The following is a 19,974-nucleotide window of genomic DNA, read 5'->3' on the forward strand; positions in this document are numbered from 1 at the left end:
TCACAAAACACAGCTTTTATTTCACTGTTCTGTAATTTCTCAGTGCATCAAACCGCAGCAATAGAAACAACACAGCAGCAACAAGGAGGCACTTTGACCTGGAAAGGAGTGAATGAGACATGTCCTCTTCCTCCCTTCTCTGATTCTCCTCCCTCCTAAGTCTCATGGTAGACTAGGTTGATTCGTGTATGTCACTGAACCGCAGGCCCACGACAGCATTATCACTCAAGCAGCAAGCAGAGCAAATATGGGCTGGCTGCATCCAAATCTTGGGAATAAGCCTTGCTCTCAGCTATGGATCAATGATTATGCTGCCTGGTTAGTAACAAGGATGTTGAGAGAGCAGACAAGGAGGGAGGAAGAGAGGGAAATAAACACACACAAAGATGTGCCCTAAAATCCCATGTACTTTTCCAGATTTCTTCCTTAGAACAGATATGCTTCATTCATCTACTTCCAGAGGAATTGCCACAGTGATGACAAGTCTCAGCACAATCCGTATCCTCAAGTCCTGACAAGTCACCTCCTGCAGCATATTCCTACCACCATAGTGCCAATGGGCCTTTGAGAACCACCTTTGCATCTATCTGTAGGTAGTATGAATGCACCATACCTGTAGCAAGGAGCTGTCTCTCCCAGCTCAAGTCTGGGCTGGTCAGGGTAGCTCAAGGGAGATCTTTATGGGACTTAAACAATCCTTTCTGCTCTTAAAGCCCCTAGGCCATCTGAAAAACCTGAAGTAGGAGGCCTTTAGATATTAGTAGGTGAAAAATCCAGCTGTGCTAAAGTAAAAGAAGTGAAAAAAGCCAGAAGCCAGAAAGGGCAGGTTTTAGCCCCAAGACAGGATTTGACTGGCTCCAGGGAGAAGCACACAGACCATAACCTGCCAACATTCCTGAATGGGAGAGTCACAGGAACTGGAAAGGGAAATTATCCCTTGATCTGAAACTGGGTGGGCTTGAGCCTGCAGATGATGGGGGAAAAAAGATATAAAGGAAGGTGGAGAGAGGGTAAACAGGAGACTTGACTTTTAAAAACAAGAGAGCTGGGTGAAGAAGAGAACCAAAGCTGGCCCAGAGTAGACTAGTAGTTAGTCCCAGCTGTAGCAGGATATGGGTGCAGAGGGGTGAAAGGGTGAGTCAAGGATGAGAATGAAGAGAAAGAAGGAGCCAGGAGAGATTCTTGCTGCAGCCCAACAGAGTGAAGACACACCAGCCTAGGTTCCCAAGGCAGCCCAGCTACCACTCAGGAAGTTTACTCTGCAGCAGGGAATAGAGCTTGAGCCTCTTCTGTGGTGGTGCTGCAGGTACCAGCCCTGTTTTTCCTGAAAAATAGAAAGCAATGCCAGCCTAGAAGGGAAAGATTTTCCCCTTTGTGCTGGGGATAGAAGGGAAGAAGAAGGACCTCTGTGCAACCTGGACAGACTGAAACTGAGATCCCTGGCTGAGAAGTGGCCTCAGACTAGTAAGAAAGAAGAGAGAAAAAACAGTCTCCAGGAGCTGCAGGCACCAGTGGGCTGTCTGGATAGTGAATGGGGCCAGGCGTGCAGGCTTAGCACAGTTCCAGGCACTGGCACAGACCTATTTCTCCAGAGTCAGAAGGAGAGTCCACAACCTGCAGCACATCAACAGGTGAGGCAGTCCACCAGCTCCTGGTGTGCACTGTTCCAGCTGCTCCACACTTTACACATTCAGCTTGCCTGCTATGGTCATGAGGACTTTCAGGATGGGCATGAAACCAGACACCTCACTGAAACTGCTGCTGCTCACAACTTGGGTATGAACCAGGAGACCCTGTGGGTAGTTCTTAGCCTCAATGCATCGGGCAATTTCATGGAGGCCCATGAGGATGTTTGGAGAGAGCTGTGGAGAGGGAGAAGAAATGAGTCAGCATGTTCTGCAATATAACACAGGTCTCTCTCCCTCCACACCCTTCATTACTGTTCTCCACTTCATTTTCACCAAACAGCACCTATACAGTCAAGCACTGGCAGGAAGAATAGCTGCTTCTCCCCTTGCTTTCCCAGACTACAACTGCCAGCTGGCATCAGCAACTGGCATCAGCAACTTCAGAGTTTTTTACGCTAGTTACACTATGTTCACACTTAACCACTCCCAATTGCCCCTTCCCATCCAGGATCTATGTGCCAGTATACTTCTCAAAGGGTAAAAGCACCTTTCAGATACTTCCTCAACTTCTCCTTAGACTATGTCTGGGCCAAAGTTAAGAAAGAAGATACAAGGCAGGCTGGATTAATGGTCATTACAAGGTTTGGCACTCCCCTTGTCTTCCCAGAGAATATGTGCCAGTTACACTGGTACAGACACCAAGACCCACAGCCCAGAGCCAAGGTGTGCTCAGGGCCCCAGCAGGACCACAAGGAAAGGTGGCATCTACTCACGGCCTGCTCGCGCAGCTTCTCGTACAAACACTCCAGCCGCTGCAGCCCGTCCTCCAGCTTCCTTCGCGTTTTCTGAAGCAAAACAGGTATTGCTCGTCTGCCAGAGCTCCAAAGGCACCTCTCCAGAGCCAAAGTGCTCTCACTCAGTCCCTCCCTTCCTCTGCCTTTCCATAACACCTTACCATTCAGCTGCATCTCAGCCTCTGACAGCCAGGGTCTGTGACACAAGCCAGCCATGCCATCACTCTGCACACATACATACATGTACATATATACACATTCTCTCCCCAATACAGAAAGATGGACTGCCCCTTTTCCCATCTCCCAGCCTAGGCATTCCTCCCTTCTGCCAGTACTTGCAGACCACAAGATAGACTGATGACTTCCTAAGTGTGAGAAACATCCACTAGTTGACCCATGGCGTGTTCAGACAGCCTCGCCCTGACTGGCCCAAGAGAGAGTTTCTTCCTGGTCTCCTAGGGAAAAAAGGGAATATCCTTCCCACTCTGGGTAACCACCAAGGAAAGTGTGTGAAGTGAGTACTGAAGCTCTGATGAGGCTGACCTCATCAAGCCCATCTTGAGTAATCCACTCACAGCTAACTTATTCCACCAACACAAATGCCTGGCTCTGGGCACTGCTGGAACAGGCCTGGAAGCCACAGGAGTTCACTGCTGTACAGAGCCAGCTATTCAACCACGACCTGAGCTAACTGCTTAAGCCCAAACCAACAGGCCTTTCTGTCCATAGAGGGAATCTTTAGATTATGCTGCAGAAATTGCTATGCTGCACTCACAGAAAGCACAGAGCAAACACACTGAAGATGCTGCTCTAATTGCCTGATTCTGGCATAGCAGTCTGGGCTGAGTGTTCATCATAATACCTATCAAGCAGAGGTATTCTGGAAGGCTTCTTAGTGGCCCCAAGCCCTGGGAAGACTTAGCAACCTAACACAATGTGCAAACACTGCTTTTCTGCTTCCAGACAGTCTGGCCTGACACATTGACCCAATGTGACAGGTGCCAATAGCCTTTCAGGAACCAGGGTGGAGAAATTACATTTACTTGGACACAAAGATTGTTTGGCTTTCTCTTCCACCTGGGATATGTCAGCCTTTCCCTCTAAGGTCTATAGATAGCTGGTAATACCAGCTCTGCAGGAACTGTCTGCAGATCAAACCAGTGAATTAGCTGGGTAAATTCTTCTACTTTCCTTAAAAGAAAGAGCCAGGAGGACAGAATCATTGCTGCAAGAAGGCAATGAGAAGCAGGGGATAAAAGAGAATGCATCTCAGTTCTCAAAGATGAACAAATCTGCAGCCTAAAGGAAGGCGGCAAATGGAAATTAACTTGGTTATAGGGACAAGACCTTTCCTTTCTTTAGCCAAACAAAAGAAGGAAGCACCAGTCAAACATCTCTAAGGGAAAAAAAGTCCAATATCAAGAGAAGGGAGGACTTACTGGATCAGTGGCAACAGCCGAGCAGCGTTGTACCAACCCTTCAAACGTAGCCTTCAAAGCCTGGTGCTCAGGGGGCAGCTCCTTCCTCTCAATGCTTTCCCTAGGTAGCTGGTGATACTGACAGAAAAAAAATGCAGCTGAATGAATGCAACAGGAACATGAAAGGCTGGAGCAGGTAGATTCCCCTCTTCAAACTAGAGAACAGAAAGAATTTCACCCCTTCACAAACCTAGAGAATATCTGGAAGCACAGAGTTAGGTTATCTTCAGACCGTGATACAGTTCCAGGCCTCTCTGGATTCCCAACTCCCAGCAGGCTGACAGCCCTCCCTGGTCTCCCTCGCTCTCTCCCACCCATACCCAGGTGTCATTTTTCCAACCTGGCAATTCCTCTAATGCTCAGCAGAGATGCCTTGTAGGGGCTAGGGAGCAGCATAAGCCCTCTGCAGCTGCCAAGTAGTAAGAACCTCAAAAGCTGAGTTGTTTTTCTACTTGACAAGATGCTGGTGGCTGGGGAATGCCCCACTTTCCCTGGTACCTGTAGGCTGCCTTCCTTGGGTGCTCCTGGGGGTGACTGGCCAGATTCTTGCAACCTGGATAGCTGAGGATGGATCCCTTGGGGTTCAGCAGGCACGCCCATTACTGGAGCTGTGATGGGGGCCAGAGGAGTAAATTTCTCAGGCAACTGTCAGCAAAGAAAGGAAAGAAAAAAAAATTAAGAAAATCAAGTCCAAGGAAGAAGGGTTGGCTGCTCCTCCACAGAAAAATTCAACATCCTTTCTAATTTGAAGAGTCTCCAGTTCTCAAGATGATGAAAGAACATATCCTTGTTCTTTCAGCCCCCTGACTCAGAGAATAGGGCCCTTCCTCTTCCATCCTAGATGAACAGTCAAAGCAGCAGCAAGAAAACCCCTCTGGAATTGCTCAATCAAACAGATCCGTTACCCCTGAGAGCACTGCTCCTCAGAAAGCCGCTTGGTCTCTGCAACGGCACGAGCCCTGAATGTAGAGATTAGCAGCAGTAAAGTGTCCAACTGAGCAAGTATTGGGGAAAATCCCACAACATGGGGGGAGATTCCTCTTGCAAACACTTCATCATGCCCCTGCTAAGCCAGAGAGTCATGACAGATTCTCTCCAACAGGGCTAGATCAAAAGGAGATGGCTTTAACAAGAGGCTAATCCTGTTGTAGTGAGCACAGCCTGAAGCAGGTTCCCAGCTATGCTGCCAGAAAAAAAGGGCGAGAAGTCTGTTCCAAGCTAAAGAAGAGGGGTGGGGGGTGGGAAGGATGCCAAAGATGCTTCTCATCACACCTGCCAGCAGGCACCAGTGATAGAAACACTGGGTACTGAGAGCATTTGTTGCAGAAGAGCTCAGCTCACAGGCCCTCCAGTGCAATCAAGGCACAGAGCTGCAGGACCAGCACAGCAGGCAGCTGACAGCTACACCTGTCCCAGCTTCTCTCAGCACAAGTGCCTTATCATTTGGTATCAGCATCTGAGGAGAATCACTGTTGTGAGGGAAAATGCTGCCCCTAGCTGTCAGGTGAGAAGAGAATGTGACCTCCTCAGCCGCTATCAAAAAAATTGTGTAGGCAAGGGCATAAGATTAAATCTGTATTTTTAACAACAAATTATTGTAGGCAGCCTGGGAAGTACTGACAGAGGATGCAACATTAGAGCTGATAACCATATTACAAAACAGCCACCCTGCAGAACAGCATGTGACTTTGGATGGCAAAGAGTCAAGATTGCTTGGTCTCCATTCCTAGCCATGAAGGCAGTGCAGATGTAGACAGAGCAACAGGGATAGAGACCTGCGGAGCTTGACAGCGAGCATTTATAGGAATGTATCTGTCACATGGAACTCCCGGGCTAAAAGACAACCAACACATATTGTAGCTAAAACTTACCTTTTTCTTTTGAAGGCCTCCTCTTCCAGTAGAGGGATCACTCCAAGATTCCTGAGCTGCTAGGACAGAGGACAAGACACAAACCTCAGACTGTGAGAAGCTGGCTGCAGCAACAATGCACAATCTAATGCACAATTTAGAACTTCCTTCAGGAGAAGGTCCTTTGGCTTCAATTCCCTTGTCATTGTACCTTTAGACTGTTTCAGCTGAGGAATTTCAAACCCAGCTCACAGGCCCATGAGATGCTCTTGCTTTCCCTTCTCTTTCTTAGTGTCCTAGTGTGTGCACAGCCTTAATGAGGTGATGTCTGATCAGACTGAACTGGCACATACCCACTCCCACACAGGAAACTTTTTTTCTAACTATCTGAAGCTTTCTGGATTCTGTATAAGCTGCAGAAGTCAGCCTCAGAGTCAGGCCTGAACCTTGGTGGGGACCTGCTAAGTGTGCACCTCACATTTCAGGAAGTTCTTGGGGTTCCCCAGAGAATATGGCACTGTGATAGTGCAGCAAGAGCCATGCTACAGGTGAGAGGGCTTGTGACCAGTACTCACAGGAATGCTCATGGTGGCAGTTCAAAGCAATACAGGCTGTTCTGATAAAGGAAGAAAGATTTAGGGGTGGGTTCCCTTCCAAAATCATGTTTAGAACCAAAGCTTAGCAAAATTTGCTGACTGCCAAATAGAAGGGAATAGACTTAACCAGTAAATGCTTTGGGAGCAGAAGGGTGTCTCAGCAGATGCTTCTGTGGTACTCTAACCTCACTCCAGGTAATTTAAAATCCAGCAGACAACATGACATCAAAAGACTTGCATCCACTCTTCATTCTGCAAAGGTCAAATTGCAACTACCTTGTCTGCTACTGTCCTGTAAAGGTACCTGCATCTTTAGACAAAACCCCAGTATTAACAACCTCAAGCCCATGAGAAGGAATAATCTGTGAGAAAACAGAGGAATTCTAAGGGGGCAATATCAGAATTGCTGGAGCTCAGAGCCACACTTAATGAGCTACTGATCCTGAACTGAGCTTTAAAAATCGCAGGGGAAAGATGCAAAGGTGCTTCATTACTTTAATTACCTTTATTATTAAAATCCTGGCAGCCTCTTTTTGCCCTCCCTTTTCCCATGATTTCAAGACTCGCTCTCTGATGAGTTTGGATCAGAAGTTTAATTAAGTTGGCACCTATTTCTAGCTTGGGGATTCTGTGCCCTAGAACTCTGCTGGCCCCCACAGAGTCTGTGGCCCAGCAGTCCTTGGCACTATTCCAACCCAGTGGCACTCTGTATCCTCACTGGAAACAGCTATTTAAATTATACCCTTTAAGCCAGGCATTTAATCATCAGACATGAGAGACAACAGACCCTGGTGCATTTTTCTGGGGTGAAATACTATCTTCCCTATGCTACTTGTGAAATAGGATTTCTCACCATCCCTGAAAGGAGTGCCCCATGGCAGCAGTCTCCAGCAATGCCTGTCCTAGAAAACACAAGACCATCAGAGGCTGGAATCAGGGATTATCCTGGCCAGAAAGGAGATGAGCCAACATGTTGCTGTCCTTCTCCCTGTCCCTGACACTCACAGGAACTTGGGATTTCTGCAAGTGGAGGTGTCTGTTCATTGTGTTAGTAATAATGTTCATGAGCTGTAGATACTATGTTCAGGAATGTCCAGAGCAAACAGTTTTGGCCAGTCAGATTGAGTGATTTTACAGTCCCTTTTCTGATTAGGAGAAATACAAATCAAAACCAGAACAATAATAGCAAGCAAGAAAGCACTCTCAAGGAAGCCAGTTTGCACTGCTGAACCAAGCATGCCATACACTGCCATTAAAACCAGGGGCAAATGCTGCCAAGGAGAAGGGAATTTCTCAGTAGTGAATTCCTGAAGGGCATCTTCAGCCTAAAGAAGTGCTTGAAATCCTTGCTGTGGAATCATCTTCCCTTAACACAGAGAAACTGAGTTGAATTTCCTAAATGAAGCTGTGATGTTTGTGCCTGGTAGACAGATGGTCCTGCCAAAGGGCAGCAATCAGAACAGTGACAGCCCACAGAGACATTACCCCACTGACAATGTAGATTAGAATATGACTACCTTCCAACACCAATGAATATCAAGGAGAGAAATCAGTACAAAGCATCAGTCAGAAAACCCCTTGGGTCCAAATTTTCCCCCACAGTCAAACTAAGTATCAAAGCTAAACCTCACCCTTTAACTAAAGCCAAAAGGGATTTCCAGTTCCCCTTGGAAGAGAGCCCCCAAATTCTGCTTGGGAAGCTCTGCTCCACCACTGCTTCTATTGGGAGTCCACCTCTTCCAAACCACAGGAGGAAAGCACAAACAAAACCATGCACAAGGCTGGGAAAGTAACAGGGAGAGATGAATTACAACCACTGGCCTCTTCCTCACCTAGACAACCAAGACAGGGAAACTGCTTCCCTGTACTGCTGGCCCAGCAACTGCCTGAAAAGACAGAGACTGAAAATGGTCTAATACCTCCAAAACTGGAGGGAAATAGAGAAGGAAGAAGCAGGAGACATTATTTTCTGTATCCAAACTCATGAGTAATAGCACAGTACTTTTATTTCACTTCCAATATCCCCAGCTGTCACTTACTAGTCCTCAGGACAGGTATGTTCCCTACCCCACTTGGACAGCTCCCCAGGCATGCAAGGGAACAACAAACAGCAGTGAGCATGCATACATGCACAAGTGCACACACATCAAAACATGCATTTCACTGGAAGCAGCAACATTGCCTGCCCCACAGGTCTGGAGGTTTCTCTGGGTACTACCTGCATGATCCGTGTGGGGATCTAGCCAAGGGAAGAAACCTGAAAATCAAGGCAGGGCATAATCACCAACAGCTTTAATTCAGTGAGTAATTTCACTGGACTACTATGCCAAAAAGCTTTTCAGGAAGGAATCTGTCCAGCTGTAGCTTAGAGCCTTTGGTGTGTAGTCCCCACAGACTTCACACAGTGGGATTTGCTATCCTTGGATAAACACAGGTCAGCAAAGAATTTCAGGTGGAGGTAAACATCATAGCCTCAGTTCCTTCACTCTCAGCATACATGTGGCTTGGAGAAGCATCTGCTCAAAAATCTATGGATTGTCAGCCTTGTTGTTAGGGATCTCCACAGCCTGGTTAAGCCTGTCCCTTGAGACAGCAAACAGAGAATTAATAAACACCAGATATTCTGGGAAATAGAAGGAATGCCCACGAATGGGGAACTAGGTCCAATAACACTCTTTCTATTCATCATGCTAGCAAGGGCTTCACACGATAGACTGGATTCAAACTATAGACCCAGAGGGGTCTAAAACACTGCAGAGAGGAATCCAGAAGTGATTCCCAGACAAGTCCTTTATGACAACAGAAGGAAAATGGTAGCCCTAGAGCACAGCAGACAGAGGAATTTAGTCCTGAAGCTAACTGAGGAGTATCTCATGGACAGGGAAGCTCTCCCACCATTTCAAATACGCTTCTCATGTAAGTTGCATGAGCAAGGGTGAGATGAGCAAACCTTCCATCAGGCATTCCATGGGAACCACCACCCTTTCCATCACAGCAGATGCCTTTGGAGTAGATGACTACTCAGGGTGCACTGAGGACCTGAAGAGACATCATCTTGCAACCACAGCCTGCGAGACAGAACAACTGAGCAGGCTGAAACTGTCAGCATTGTTGTGTTCCACCACCACAGCAAGACTCAGCACTCTCTGCCTGTAAGGTCTGCCTCAACACCACATTCACTCTTTACAGAGACAGACCAGACCTCAGAAGATCCATGTCCATTACACACTGCAAACCCCTCCTGGGCTTGTCCTGGACACACGTCACACAAGCAGTACTTACCTGTGGGAGGAGGAGGAATGGCTGCTGGCAGTGGTTTAGTAGATGGAGCTCCAGGACCTCCCTGAGGATAACCCATGTTCATGGGGCAGTTGAAAGGTGCTGAAGAGAAGTCTAGAGGAGACTGGCTTGCCACAGGGAGAGGACAGGCTGCAGGAAGCTGAGATGATGGGGCTGAGGCTGGAGTGAAGAGGGCAGGTCTGGGTGGTGGAACACCAGGAGATGTCATGGGCATCAACTGTCCTGGCAGAGAGGGCTGACTGGGGAAAGGAGCAGGACCAACAGGTCTGACTCCCATCGGTCCAAATGGCTGAGACTGTGACACAGCTACAGACAACAAAGGGAGTGTATCAGCATCACTTGTTTCATGCGCCAACTACTCATGACACTATCCTTCTTGGTAATAAGCCTTCCCTTCTTCAAGCCATATCCTTTAATATTCCTGCCCCGCTAGCCCAGGCTACATCAGTGAAACTGCCACTAAGCCAGCTGTGGCTTTTCCACCCCTATTAGCACACATGCAGCAACAGTTACTACAACTAGATCTGTCAGAAGCACTGAGAAGCCTCTTAGACAGCTGACTTGTTCTTTGTCAGTACAATAGGCCTGTGAGTAAAAAACTAGAGCGGCCACCCACGTGGAAGGCTTTAGTCTTAGAAAACCTAGAAATAGACACAAGTATCAGACAATGCTTACCTGGTCCTGAGACAGCTGCTGGATTCAAGCCCAAGTTGTACTGTGGGTATGGGTATGTGTCTCTGGAATAGACACTTGTTTGTGGACCTGTGCTGGCCTGGGGAGGGGCAACATGGTGAGGTGTCACAGGCATTGCTGGCACTGGCTGAGGTGTGAAGAGGGAAGGCACTGAAGGCTGAGATGCTGCTGAAGGGGCAAATGATGACGGATAGTTGGGCTGCAATCAAAAACCAAAGAATTTGCAAATGGCCAACAGAGTCATATGCATACACAATACTAGCAGATGCAATTTCTATCTCTGTCGCTTCTCAGGCAACAGAAGCTGCTGCTGTGGGTGGTGCCCTGGATGCACTCAATCAAAGGCCTTTCCCACCACGTAACTTGCTCAACATGATGAGCATCACACTCTTTCAGAGTATTCTCCAGCTCTCAAAAGGATTAGTCCTCAGGAGCAAGTTCCCATATAATGACTTCCTGGAAGCACAACCAAGAGGAAATAATGAAGGAACAACAATGGAATAATAGAGATTATTATTTACAAAGCAAAACTTTGTAAACAGTCTTCTTGTGCAAGAGCTGAGATGGAGCTGTGAAGCCATACTACTCTAATTTTACTAAGATATCAGGGTAAAATGAGAATAGCAAAATGGCCCCTTTCACCCTAAGATTTGAGATCTCAGTGGATCACTACACTTGTAACATTCTCCTCCAGGGACTGCATGTAGGACAGGGCTTTGTGAAAAGACTCCAGGCCACTGACTTTTGGTTTACCACACAGCTTGTGTTTGCTCCAGTGAAGGACATCAATGAGGAGTTCCTCAGTATCTGCAGTTTATGTCATCTCATATTACTTCTTGTGCCTTCCACAACCCAGCAGCCTTCCTCCCTCTTCCCAAGCCATGAGCACCTGAGTTTAGGGCCTACCTTCTCTGGATGTCTGGGACCTGCTTTGTGGGCTGCTCCTTCAAGGACGGAACCTGCCTTGGCTGCTGCAGGTTTGATGACCCCTACATTGACACGAGCGTAGGGAAAAGGGGGTGGCTGCTGATCACCCACACTCTCTCCTTGAGCATGAAAGAGCCGGTCTCGGAGCTGTTCAATCAGGAGCTGAAACAAACTCTGCTTTAGAAGAAGCACTTTGAGAGCCCCAGATGGAAAATGCTGGGGAGGCATTTAAAGCAGACCCTGACCTAAAGCGCTATGAATCAAACTGCAAAACTAACCATGTCCCCAACAGCAACCAGGAAAAAAAATCTCAGCAAATGGTAAATGACAATCTGGGACATCACCTGCCATACTATCAGGCAGAGGAAGTCTCCCTAATCCCCCAGTCTTTATAGTATTCCCTCCCCAGCCCCTATCCACATTTAGGCACCAGATGGATTTATTTCAAACTGCCAGGTGACCTCCTCATTCCCTTCCTCTACAAGCTAGTTTCAAGAAGAGAGGCAGCTTCCCTGGCAAGCTGCTTCCCAATGTTGTTCTGCATCAACCATTTTACAGTTCTATAACTCTTTCCTTTTCCTTGAATCAAAGGCACTACAAAGAAAATGCAAATGAAGACAAAACCCATATCCTGGAATACTTTCCCCTCTCACCCTCTATTCTCAAGTTAGCATAACTAAGGTGAAACTTTAAGTCCTGATGCATGACAAAACCCCAGCTCTCTCTCATGCAGTCTTCCCCCCCATACTACTCTTTCCCACAACAACTTGCTGCTCACTCACCTCTCTAGAGCTGCTGGGTAGGTAATTCATTGCAGCTGCCAAGCATCCTTGTGATGCCAGGAGATTGGCATACTGGGTGATTCGTTCTGCCAAGACAGGGCCTGGTGCTGGTGCTGCAGTGCCTCGGAGCATCTCCATGGACCTGCTCAGCACCATCACCTTCTCTATAAGATCCTGAATAATACGGGGAGAAGGAAGAAATCAGACTACTCAGAATCTGACTGGTTTTACTGGTCCATCTCATGCTGAGACAATACCAGATAGCTCTCCCCACTTTCAGTTGACATCAGGGCCAATGTGGACGGAAGTTATTCCCCTCTGCACCAAATACTGTCACTGATAACCATTTCCTCAGATGCACTTGGAGAAAAAGAGGAACCAGGAAGCAAATCCTGACATTGCTACTTTAATGGTAAGGGAAAAAAAGAAAATCAGAAGCCACAAGATTGCTCCAATCAAGTGTGATAATTTTACTAGTAGGCTTCTGTTGTTACAGGTGGTCAACTTGGAAGAAGAAGGCTTAAAACCATATCAAGAGAAATTCACTAGAAAAAAACTACTACTGCTGGCAAAAGGACCAGAAGGGTTTTAGTTACTCAAAACTCCTTCAACTCCTAGGAATGAAAGCAGTGGTTACAGCTGGAGAATGATACATGCTGATATCTGGCAACCGGGAGGGGACCAGTTTCAGAAATAACCAGGAGTGCTGAAGATGCCTTTTTTTGCTTCTACTCAGTAGTGGGATTACAAAACCAGGGAACTCTGTAGCAGAGGGCATTATCTGCAGATATCCAAGTGGAAGACTTGTCTAGCTCATTCTAGCAAGTGACAGACACAACAGGGCTTAGTCACTTAGCCAGGACTGGTTTACGGGTAACAGATTACTGAGATTAACTCCATTGGTCAGAGCATGGTGCTGGTAATACCAAGGTTGTGGGTTCAATCCCCATATGAGCCATTCACTTAAGAGTTGGACTGCATCATGTGGGTCCCTTCCAACTGGGATTATTCTGTGAAATAATCAACAGGAATGAAGAGAGGTAGGTAACAACATTGACTTAGAAGTCCTGATTTATCTGCAAGGTGTGACTTCCCATTTGTGATCATTCAACTTGCAGTGGGAATATCACGATCCAGACTCCATTTTATTTTGCTAAGGCCGTTCTGATGGTACAGCCAGATAACTGCAGCATTAAGTTATACATGACAAGCACAGCAGCAAATGTATCCCAGGCTACTACCAGTAAAAAAAAGGGTATAGCTCAAACTTCCCTGACCAAAAGGAAGCTCAGAAATTACATCAGTACATAAGAGAGGCAAGTAGGCTGTAACTCCTGTCTATGGCTGGATTTACATGCAGTGTAAACACACAAACCCTGACTGATTCAGAGTGCAAGCCTCCTTTCAAAGTAGGCTCATAACCCAGGCTAGAAGGAGATACCTGGGTGAGTACAAACAGGTCTCCACTGTCTGCTGGAAGCCAGATACCCTGATGGGAAAATGCAGACAGTTCAGGGCTACCAGACCGCCTTAAAGAGGAGTCAAACCAACATCATAGCACCTGTACCTGTAGGGCAAGTGGTGATGAAGTCTCATGGTTTTTTACCCAACATTCCACCAGCCTCTCCACATTGCCTGATGAGATATAGCAGAGGCAGGCATCATTGGACAGGGCTGCATCTCCCTCTGACTCCAGGCGGGCACCCAGCATGTCTAGAGAGAAGAGATGCAGCCAACATTTAACATACGACCCTTTGGAAGAGCTCATTAATCCCAGTGTTTTGAATCTGCACCTAATTAGAATCATAGAATAATTTAGATCAGGAAAGAACATTAAGATTGAGTCTAACTATAAACCTAGCACTGCCAAGTCCCACTAAACCAAGATTTTAAGTGCCACATATACTTATTTTATAAATAACTCCAGGGATGGTGACTCCACCAGTTCCCTGGGCAGCCTGTCCCAATGCTTGACAACCCGTTGAGTGTAGGTGGCTTTCCTAATGCCCAATTTAAACTTCCCCTGGTGCAACTTGAGGCTGTTTCTTCTTCTCCTGTCACTTGCTATTTTGGAGAAGTACAACCTCCTTTTGGGTGGTTGTAGAGAGCAGTAAGGCCACTCCAATCCTCCTTTTCTCCATGCTAAACAACCCCAGTTCTCTCAGCTGCTCCTCATAAGACTTGGGATCTAGACCCTTCACCAGCTCCATTGCGTAACTGTTGGATAACAGAGAAATGGGAAGGAAACCCAAAGACAACCGGTTTAAAAAACCCTACTTCTGTACATCTGCCAATTTTTATGTCTGCCCAAACACATAAAAGAAAGAAATGACAGATGAATTCAGTGAAAAAAATCCAACACTTTTTTTTTTCAATTTCCAAAAGAGGTGTGGGAATTTCCAGGCAATAGTAGGGTGCTGAAACCTGTTTTAGGTGGAATGAAGCCCCACTGGACCTTTTATTGTAAATGAAAAACCCTTCTCTATGGAATAAAAATCACCCTCTTCATGTCTCAGCCAAGGGATAGCAGCTATCTTGGTTTTTTTTCCATACTGCTTCTAGAGGTCACAGGAAATACCCACATACACAACTTTACCCCATGATTCTCAGCTACAGTGTGCCCCTATCGTTCTCCTAACTCAACACCCCACACTTATGTAAGTTCCAGGTAGCTGTAATGAGTAAGAAGTGCTTCCTTTTCTTAACTCTACCCACTTCTTTCTGTAAGCAGTCCAGAGGTACCCTCTGCAAGGGAAACTGTATCAAAACATAGTACACTGCATACCACAGAGCTGAGTGTAGTCTTCCTGCTTTGAGTATGTTAACAAGATGGCCAGTGCCTCCTTCCAGCTCTGTAGATCACAAGTGCAAACAATATCTTGCCACTTCTGCTGCACAATGCAGGAAAGCAGCTGTAAGGGAAGCAGAAGACCTGTCACTCACTGAAGAAAAAGATAAGCTGACAGTCTAAGTAACAGCTCACTTTCAAACACGCTTTCCACCAAGTAGAGACTACTACACTCACTGTATATTAAGGTCCAACAATCTCAGCATCCCTACCTTAACAGTAATTGGAACCTGATGCCTCTAAGAAAAGTAAAAAAGCCCAACAAAACACTTTAAAGAATATGGAAGCAGCCACACTAGACAAGATTAAAGATCTAACACGTATCTTGTTTCAGAGCAGCTGGTATCAATGACAGGGAGCACAGTGGTAAGATATCCCAAACTCTGTTACACTTCCCCATTTGTAAATTAATAAGCCAGGAACTTCCTAGTTGAGCTGTTAAGGGGCAGAATGCACCACAGGTTACAAGCATCAGAAGCTGAGACAGAAACCATTATCAAAAAAAAAAAGGAATAGAGAACACAGACATACTATGTAAAATTGCCATAAAACTCCCAAGATATTAGAGTAAATGCAATAGGAGAGGAACAGATTCTGCTGACATTCTACTTCCTTCATTGAAGAGAAAGCATTTCCACATATATTCAGAGAAACATTTGGCAAGCCAGTGCACACCTTCCCCTGCTCAGTGTGTACACAAAGCCATCACTCACCACAGAGAGATTTGTTTTCCGCTTGGCAAAGTAGCGCTTCTGGGTTTCCCTCAGGAGGTTATCCCCACCAGCTATGGCCAAGATGATGGCATCAGCAAAGCGCTCTGCTCGCATGCACAGCTCCACTGCACCCTCAAAATTCCCCAACAAAAGGGCTTGGCTGATGAGTCCATCTGTGTCTACAGAGGTGAGAAGCAGAGTCAACCCAAAGAGTCATCACTCAGATGCACTGATGGTGCTTGTCTTAAAGAGCAGGCAGTAAAAAGCAGTAACAGCTAAAAGCCCACCTAAAAGAAAATTTGGAAACTCAAAAAAACCCACTGAATTGACTCTAGGTCTTCCATCATCTAGAACAATCTTCTAAATTTTTAATGGGTCTCTCATCTGGAAGAAGTATTTCTATACTCAATGTGATATGCTGCGTAACACTTGAAGGGGTCATATGTTTTAAAAGTATCTGTTTGCTGCTGTGAACTAGATTCTTCCTGGTCTCTCTGAATTTTCTGGTTTTCCCTCCTCTCCCCTTTTCCTAAGAGGGCAGAAACACTCTTTATGTAACATACCTTCTGTGACAGGAATCTCCAATGTGCTCATATTCTGTGGGATGAGGTTATCAAAAAAGGCTGAAGAGGAAGAAACAGCAGCTACATCATCGCTGGAATTCATCAAAAGCTGTGCAAAAAGTGCAAGAGCTTATTTAATTCACTGCACACACATATTCTACCCAAAACAGTTTAGTGGATTACAGGGTGGGATAGGGCTGCTCTCCACTTGGCTGTGCATGCTCATATAAATCTAATTTCAATTTGGAAACTCCTGTGTCACTGTGCAATCAATCTGCACAGTTTCACAAGGGAAGCAGCGAGAGCAGTGCTGCAATTGGCAAAGCTTAGGAGATTGATGGTGCAAGACATGCAATGCCAACAGCACTGCTGGGCAGCATTCATCAACTCAAGTGTCAACCCTTGAGCAAGCTGAACTATTTTGGATGGAACAGAGACAAGAACAACAAGTAAAATCTGTAAATAACAGGTTGGATCACAGCCATATGTGGTGCTTTACTGAAATGCAGGACACAATTGCTACTCCTAGAATATCTCAGCCAGTGTTTGAGGCTTGTGAAGGTGATTACTAATCAGAGGATATAAGTTTTAGATACCTCAGAGGAGAAAAGATTACAGTGAACCAGGCCTTGGAAGGCATCTGAAGATGGACATCCCAAAATTATGTGAAAATACATTTCAGAGGATAGAGGTGAAAAAGAAAGAAATACCACAGCAGAAGCTCCACAGAGGAAATCCAGAACAGTAGCCTCAAGTTAAGCTGGGGTGAGGCTAATTCTACCACTGAAGAAATCAACACAGGTGAAGCAAACCTTCTTGCAAGAATAATAGCCAGGAGTCCTTCATTGTTCACTGGTTAGTTTTAAAGCCAGAAGGGAAAATTATTATCATTTAGTCTGACCCTGTGAGGGTTTGATAGGCCTGTGAACTGCCCTCTGCAATGCCAGCACTGAGCCCAACAAGCTGTGGTTGGAATTAGGCCTTCCAGTTCATTCTGCCCTCCTCTGCTCTCCCAAGCTGGCAAGATGTACAGGACATACCTGATCTGGTGCAGAATTTGTATCACCTGCCTCAGGAAGGGGCTGTTTATCTGGGATCCCATTACTCAAACATGAGGCAATCTAGAAAAGTAACAGACACAGAGTAAAGCAAAGTAAGGACCTGGACAACAAAACTACCAAGAGACTGGCAAGCCCCAGACACAATTCCCCCAACTCTTTCACCTGTTTGAAAACTTCCACCTCACCCTATTCCTGGCTGGCTGCCTATCAGTGACTATTTATCCTTTTCAGAGCATTATCCATCAGTACTATGCCAGACTGTCTCCACCTGTCACCTTCTTCCTGGCTGAAGAATCCCCTGAGACGCAGAGAGCTGAATGCTAAAAGAAGCTCTCACAACTGCACAGTTGTTGAACACTCCCCAGTGCACCAACAACTGAAACCAAGATAACTGGGCTCAAGATCCCTTTGGCTGCACAAGTGCTAAGTTTGCTTTTTAGTGGGGTATACTTCATGTGACTTCCAGCAGAAATTTCACACACTTTGGTCATTTGTGCGTTGTGAGATCACTTGCTCAGTTCCAGCAGGACCCCACAACCCTCCTGCAGCAGCTTTAGTCCTGTAAAGGTTTCTATCTATTGGAAATTACCCCTTACCTTTTTTTGCAGATCCTCTTTACTGTAGCCCAGCAGCTTGAGAAGTTTAGTCCTGGACTCTTGCTCCAAATTCACCTGAGTCCCAATGGATATTAAAAAGACAAAAAAAAAAGTAATATCATAGACATCTACACACTGATAATAGTTAGCTGCTTCTGGCAGCAGCAAAGTTCAGAGCTCACTTTATAGATAAAGAATTGAACTATGAAAAGTCCACCTAATAACTATTGTGTAAAGATGTATGGAATTTAAGTTATAACCATGACAAAAGGGCAAAACTCAAGTTTGCCACAGTTACAACTGAGGTACAACTGTGTATCAAGATCACAACTGTATACATACCTAGTATACTTGGTCATTAATTTTCTGGATAATCTAGGAATTGCCAAGCTAATCTCTTCACAAAGAAAACTGATTTGAATCTGGATGAAACTGAAACAAGGTTGTTGCCTGAACTGCTAGCTGGCTGAGTTGCTAGCTAACTCACAAGAATTAGTTAACTGTTACAGAAGCTCCCTGGCTGAGGATTTCAGACACTCCCAAAAATTCCCACAGGCTGCACACAGCCTAATTGACAGGCACTATTTATATGCTTTAATGCATGGTTTACATTCTGCAATGAGAATCTGTCTGTCTCAGTTAACTCCCATGCTGCTTCTTCTACACAAATGATCAGACTGTACATGTGTATGATACTTGTAAACAGTCCATTTCAGAAACTGTTCCTGCAGAAGCAGGAATGGTGCTGCAGGACACTTTTGTACAGAAGCCTAGTTTGTAGTTTAAGACAATCAATTGTAATATATCCTTTATGTGCTGGAGTGGTCTTTCAGGACCACACACCAGATGGATTATAAAAAGGGACTCAAAATGACAGTTTGATGCATCTCATTTAATGCAACCAAAGACATTGTTGCAATGGAGAACACTTTCACCACCTAGATTAACAGCTGGCCATCCTGTTCAAGATTCCCCACTCAAATATAATACTGGGGCAAATATCTCAATATTTTGCCCTCCACACAGTCTGCTACAAGTGTCTGTAAACAAATGCCAAGACTAAGCCCTGCCTCTTCAGAAGGATGACCTTTCCTTATTACCAAACTCTCATCCTACCAAATTGTCTACAAAGGCTAGTGAGTCCTTATGCCACCACAGCTCTCCCCTTTCTTCTGGGTATCTAATTGTCCATTTGGACTTCACCTTGAAAATTAACAATGTACAGCTCCACAGGTTGCAGGCAGATATAGCTTGGCAGTGTGTCGAGTTGAAAAGATCCTGTTTCAGGAAGGCCAAACAAGTCCACTGAAAAGACCATTCCTAATGAAAACCAAGACAACCTCCAAGACCTCAATTTTCTTTAGAAAAATAAGAAGTATATTCATTCAATTCCATTTTATATTTTAAAGAACAGGAATATAAAGGGCTAGAGAGGACCATATTCCACCCCAGGACCACAGAAGAACTGACCTCTGTATTTCACCACAGCCATCCTACCTTCAAGAAGTTCCAAAGGTTCTCATCAAATGGCAGCTTGGCTGTCTGGATCTTGCCCTGGCAGTAATCAAGGAGGTTTCCTGACTGCAAGGCCATCTGCAGTTCTTTGGATCGGAGTAGGAATTCAGTTTCAGTAGTGACTTGACTGATGAATACCTGGTGTGGGTAAGTCTGCTGCATTTGCTGTCCAGGAGCTTTGGTTAGACCAAAGGTAATCAGTTTTCCTCCAAACTGAGAATGACAGAGGGAGATACAGTAAGTATTATTATAAACAAAGGTAAAAGCTACTCAGTTCTTCATTTACCAAGACAGACCCAAGCTCCAGCAGTGATCACAAGGAACCCAAGAGTTTAGTGTGCATGGATGGTGTGAGCACTGAGGGAACTCCCATTACTAGCCCTTCAGCTGAACAGAACACTGATAAACTTGACACTTGTACATATCTGGTCAGGCCTAGCCAACTGCAAGTGCCAAAGAGGCACAGAGGAAAAAGTACCCTTGGACAGAACTCTTAGCTCTTTTGTTACATGGAGAGGCAGACTGCCATGATAAAACCTATCAGGTGAAGAGCAGGCACTAGACAGACAAAGAACAAATCAAACAATAGGCTAAAAGAACAATTCAGCCATCCAATTTAGGAGCAAAGAT

The 19,974-nt window shown here is 45.6% G+C and overlaps 1 protein-coding gene across 1 annotated transcript in view; it reads right to left on the reverse strand.

The window, feature by feature from the left end:
* SEC31B (SEC31 homolog B, COPII coat complex component) overlaps positions 1–19,974 on the reverse strand; it is a 34,954-nt gene continuing 14,980 nt past the window's right edge. The window contains exons 11-27 of the mRNA XM_059477019.1: positions 19,327–19,557; positions 17,830–17,904; positions 17,213–17,293; positions 16,173–16,281; positions 15,610–15,788; positions 14,834–14,960; positions 13,616–13,761; positions 12,049–12,222; positions 11,246–11,428; positions 10,322–10,538; positions 9,629–9,952; positions 8,565–8,603; positions 5,772–5,827; positions 4,399–4,545; positions 3,862–3,978; positions 2,402–2,473; positions 1–1,862 (exon numbers count right to left, since the gene is read on the reverse strand). Coding sequence (XP_059333002.1) covers positions 1,683–1,862; positions 2,402–2,473; positions 3,862–3,978; positions 4,399–4,545; positions 5,772–5,827; positions 8,565–8,603; positions 9,629–9,952; positions 10,322–10,538; positions 11,246–11,428; positions 12,049–12,222; positions 13,616–13,761; positions 14,834–14,960; positions 15,610–15,788; positions 16,173–16,281; positions 17,213–17,293; positions 17,830–17,904; positions 19,327–19,557 — 2,457 coding nt within the window. The 3' untranslated portion in view covers positions 1–1,682. The remainder of the gene's footprint in view (positions 1,863–2,401; positions 2,474–3,861; positions 3,979–4,398; positions 4,546–5,771; positions 5,828–8,564; positions 8,604–9,628; positions 9,953–10,321; positions 10,539–11,245; positions 11,429–12,048; positions 12,223–13,615; positions 13,762–14,833; positions 14,961–15,609; positions 15,789–16,172; positions 16,282–17,212; positions 17,294–17,829; positions 17,905–19,326; positions 19,558–19,974) is intronic.

Source organism: Ammospiza nelsoni, chromosome 8, assembly GCF_027579445.1.
Source record: "Ammospiza nelsoni isolate bAmmNel1 chromosome 8, bAmmNel1.pri, whole genome shotgun sequence".
Classification (NCBI taxonomy): Eukaryota; Metazoa; Chordata; class Aves; order Passeriformes; family Passerellidae; genus Ammospiza; species Ammospiza nelsoni.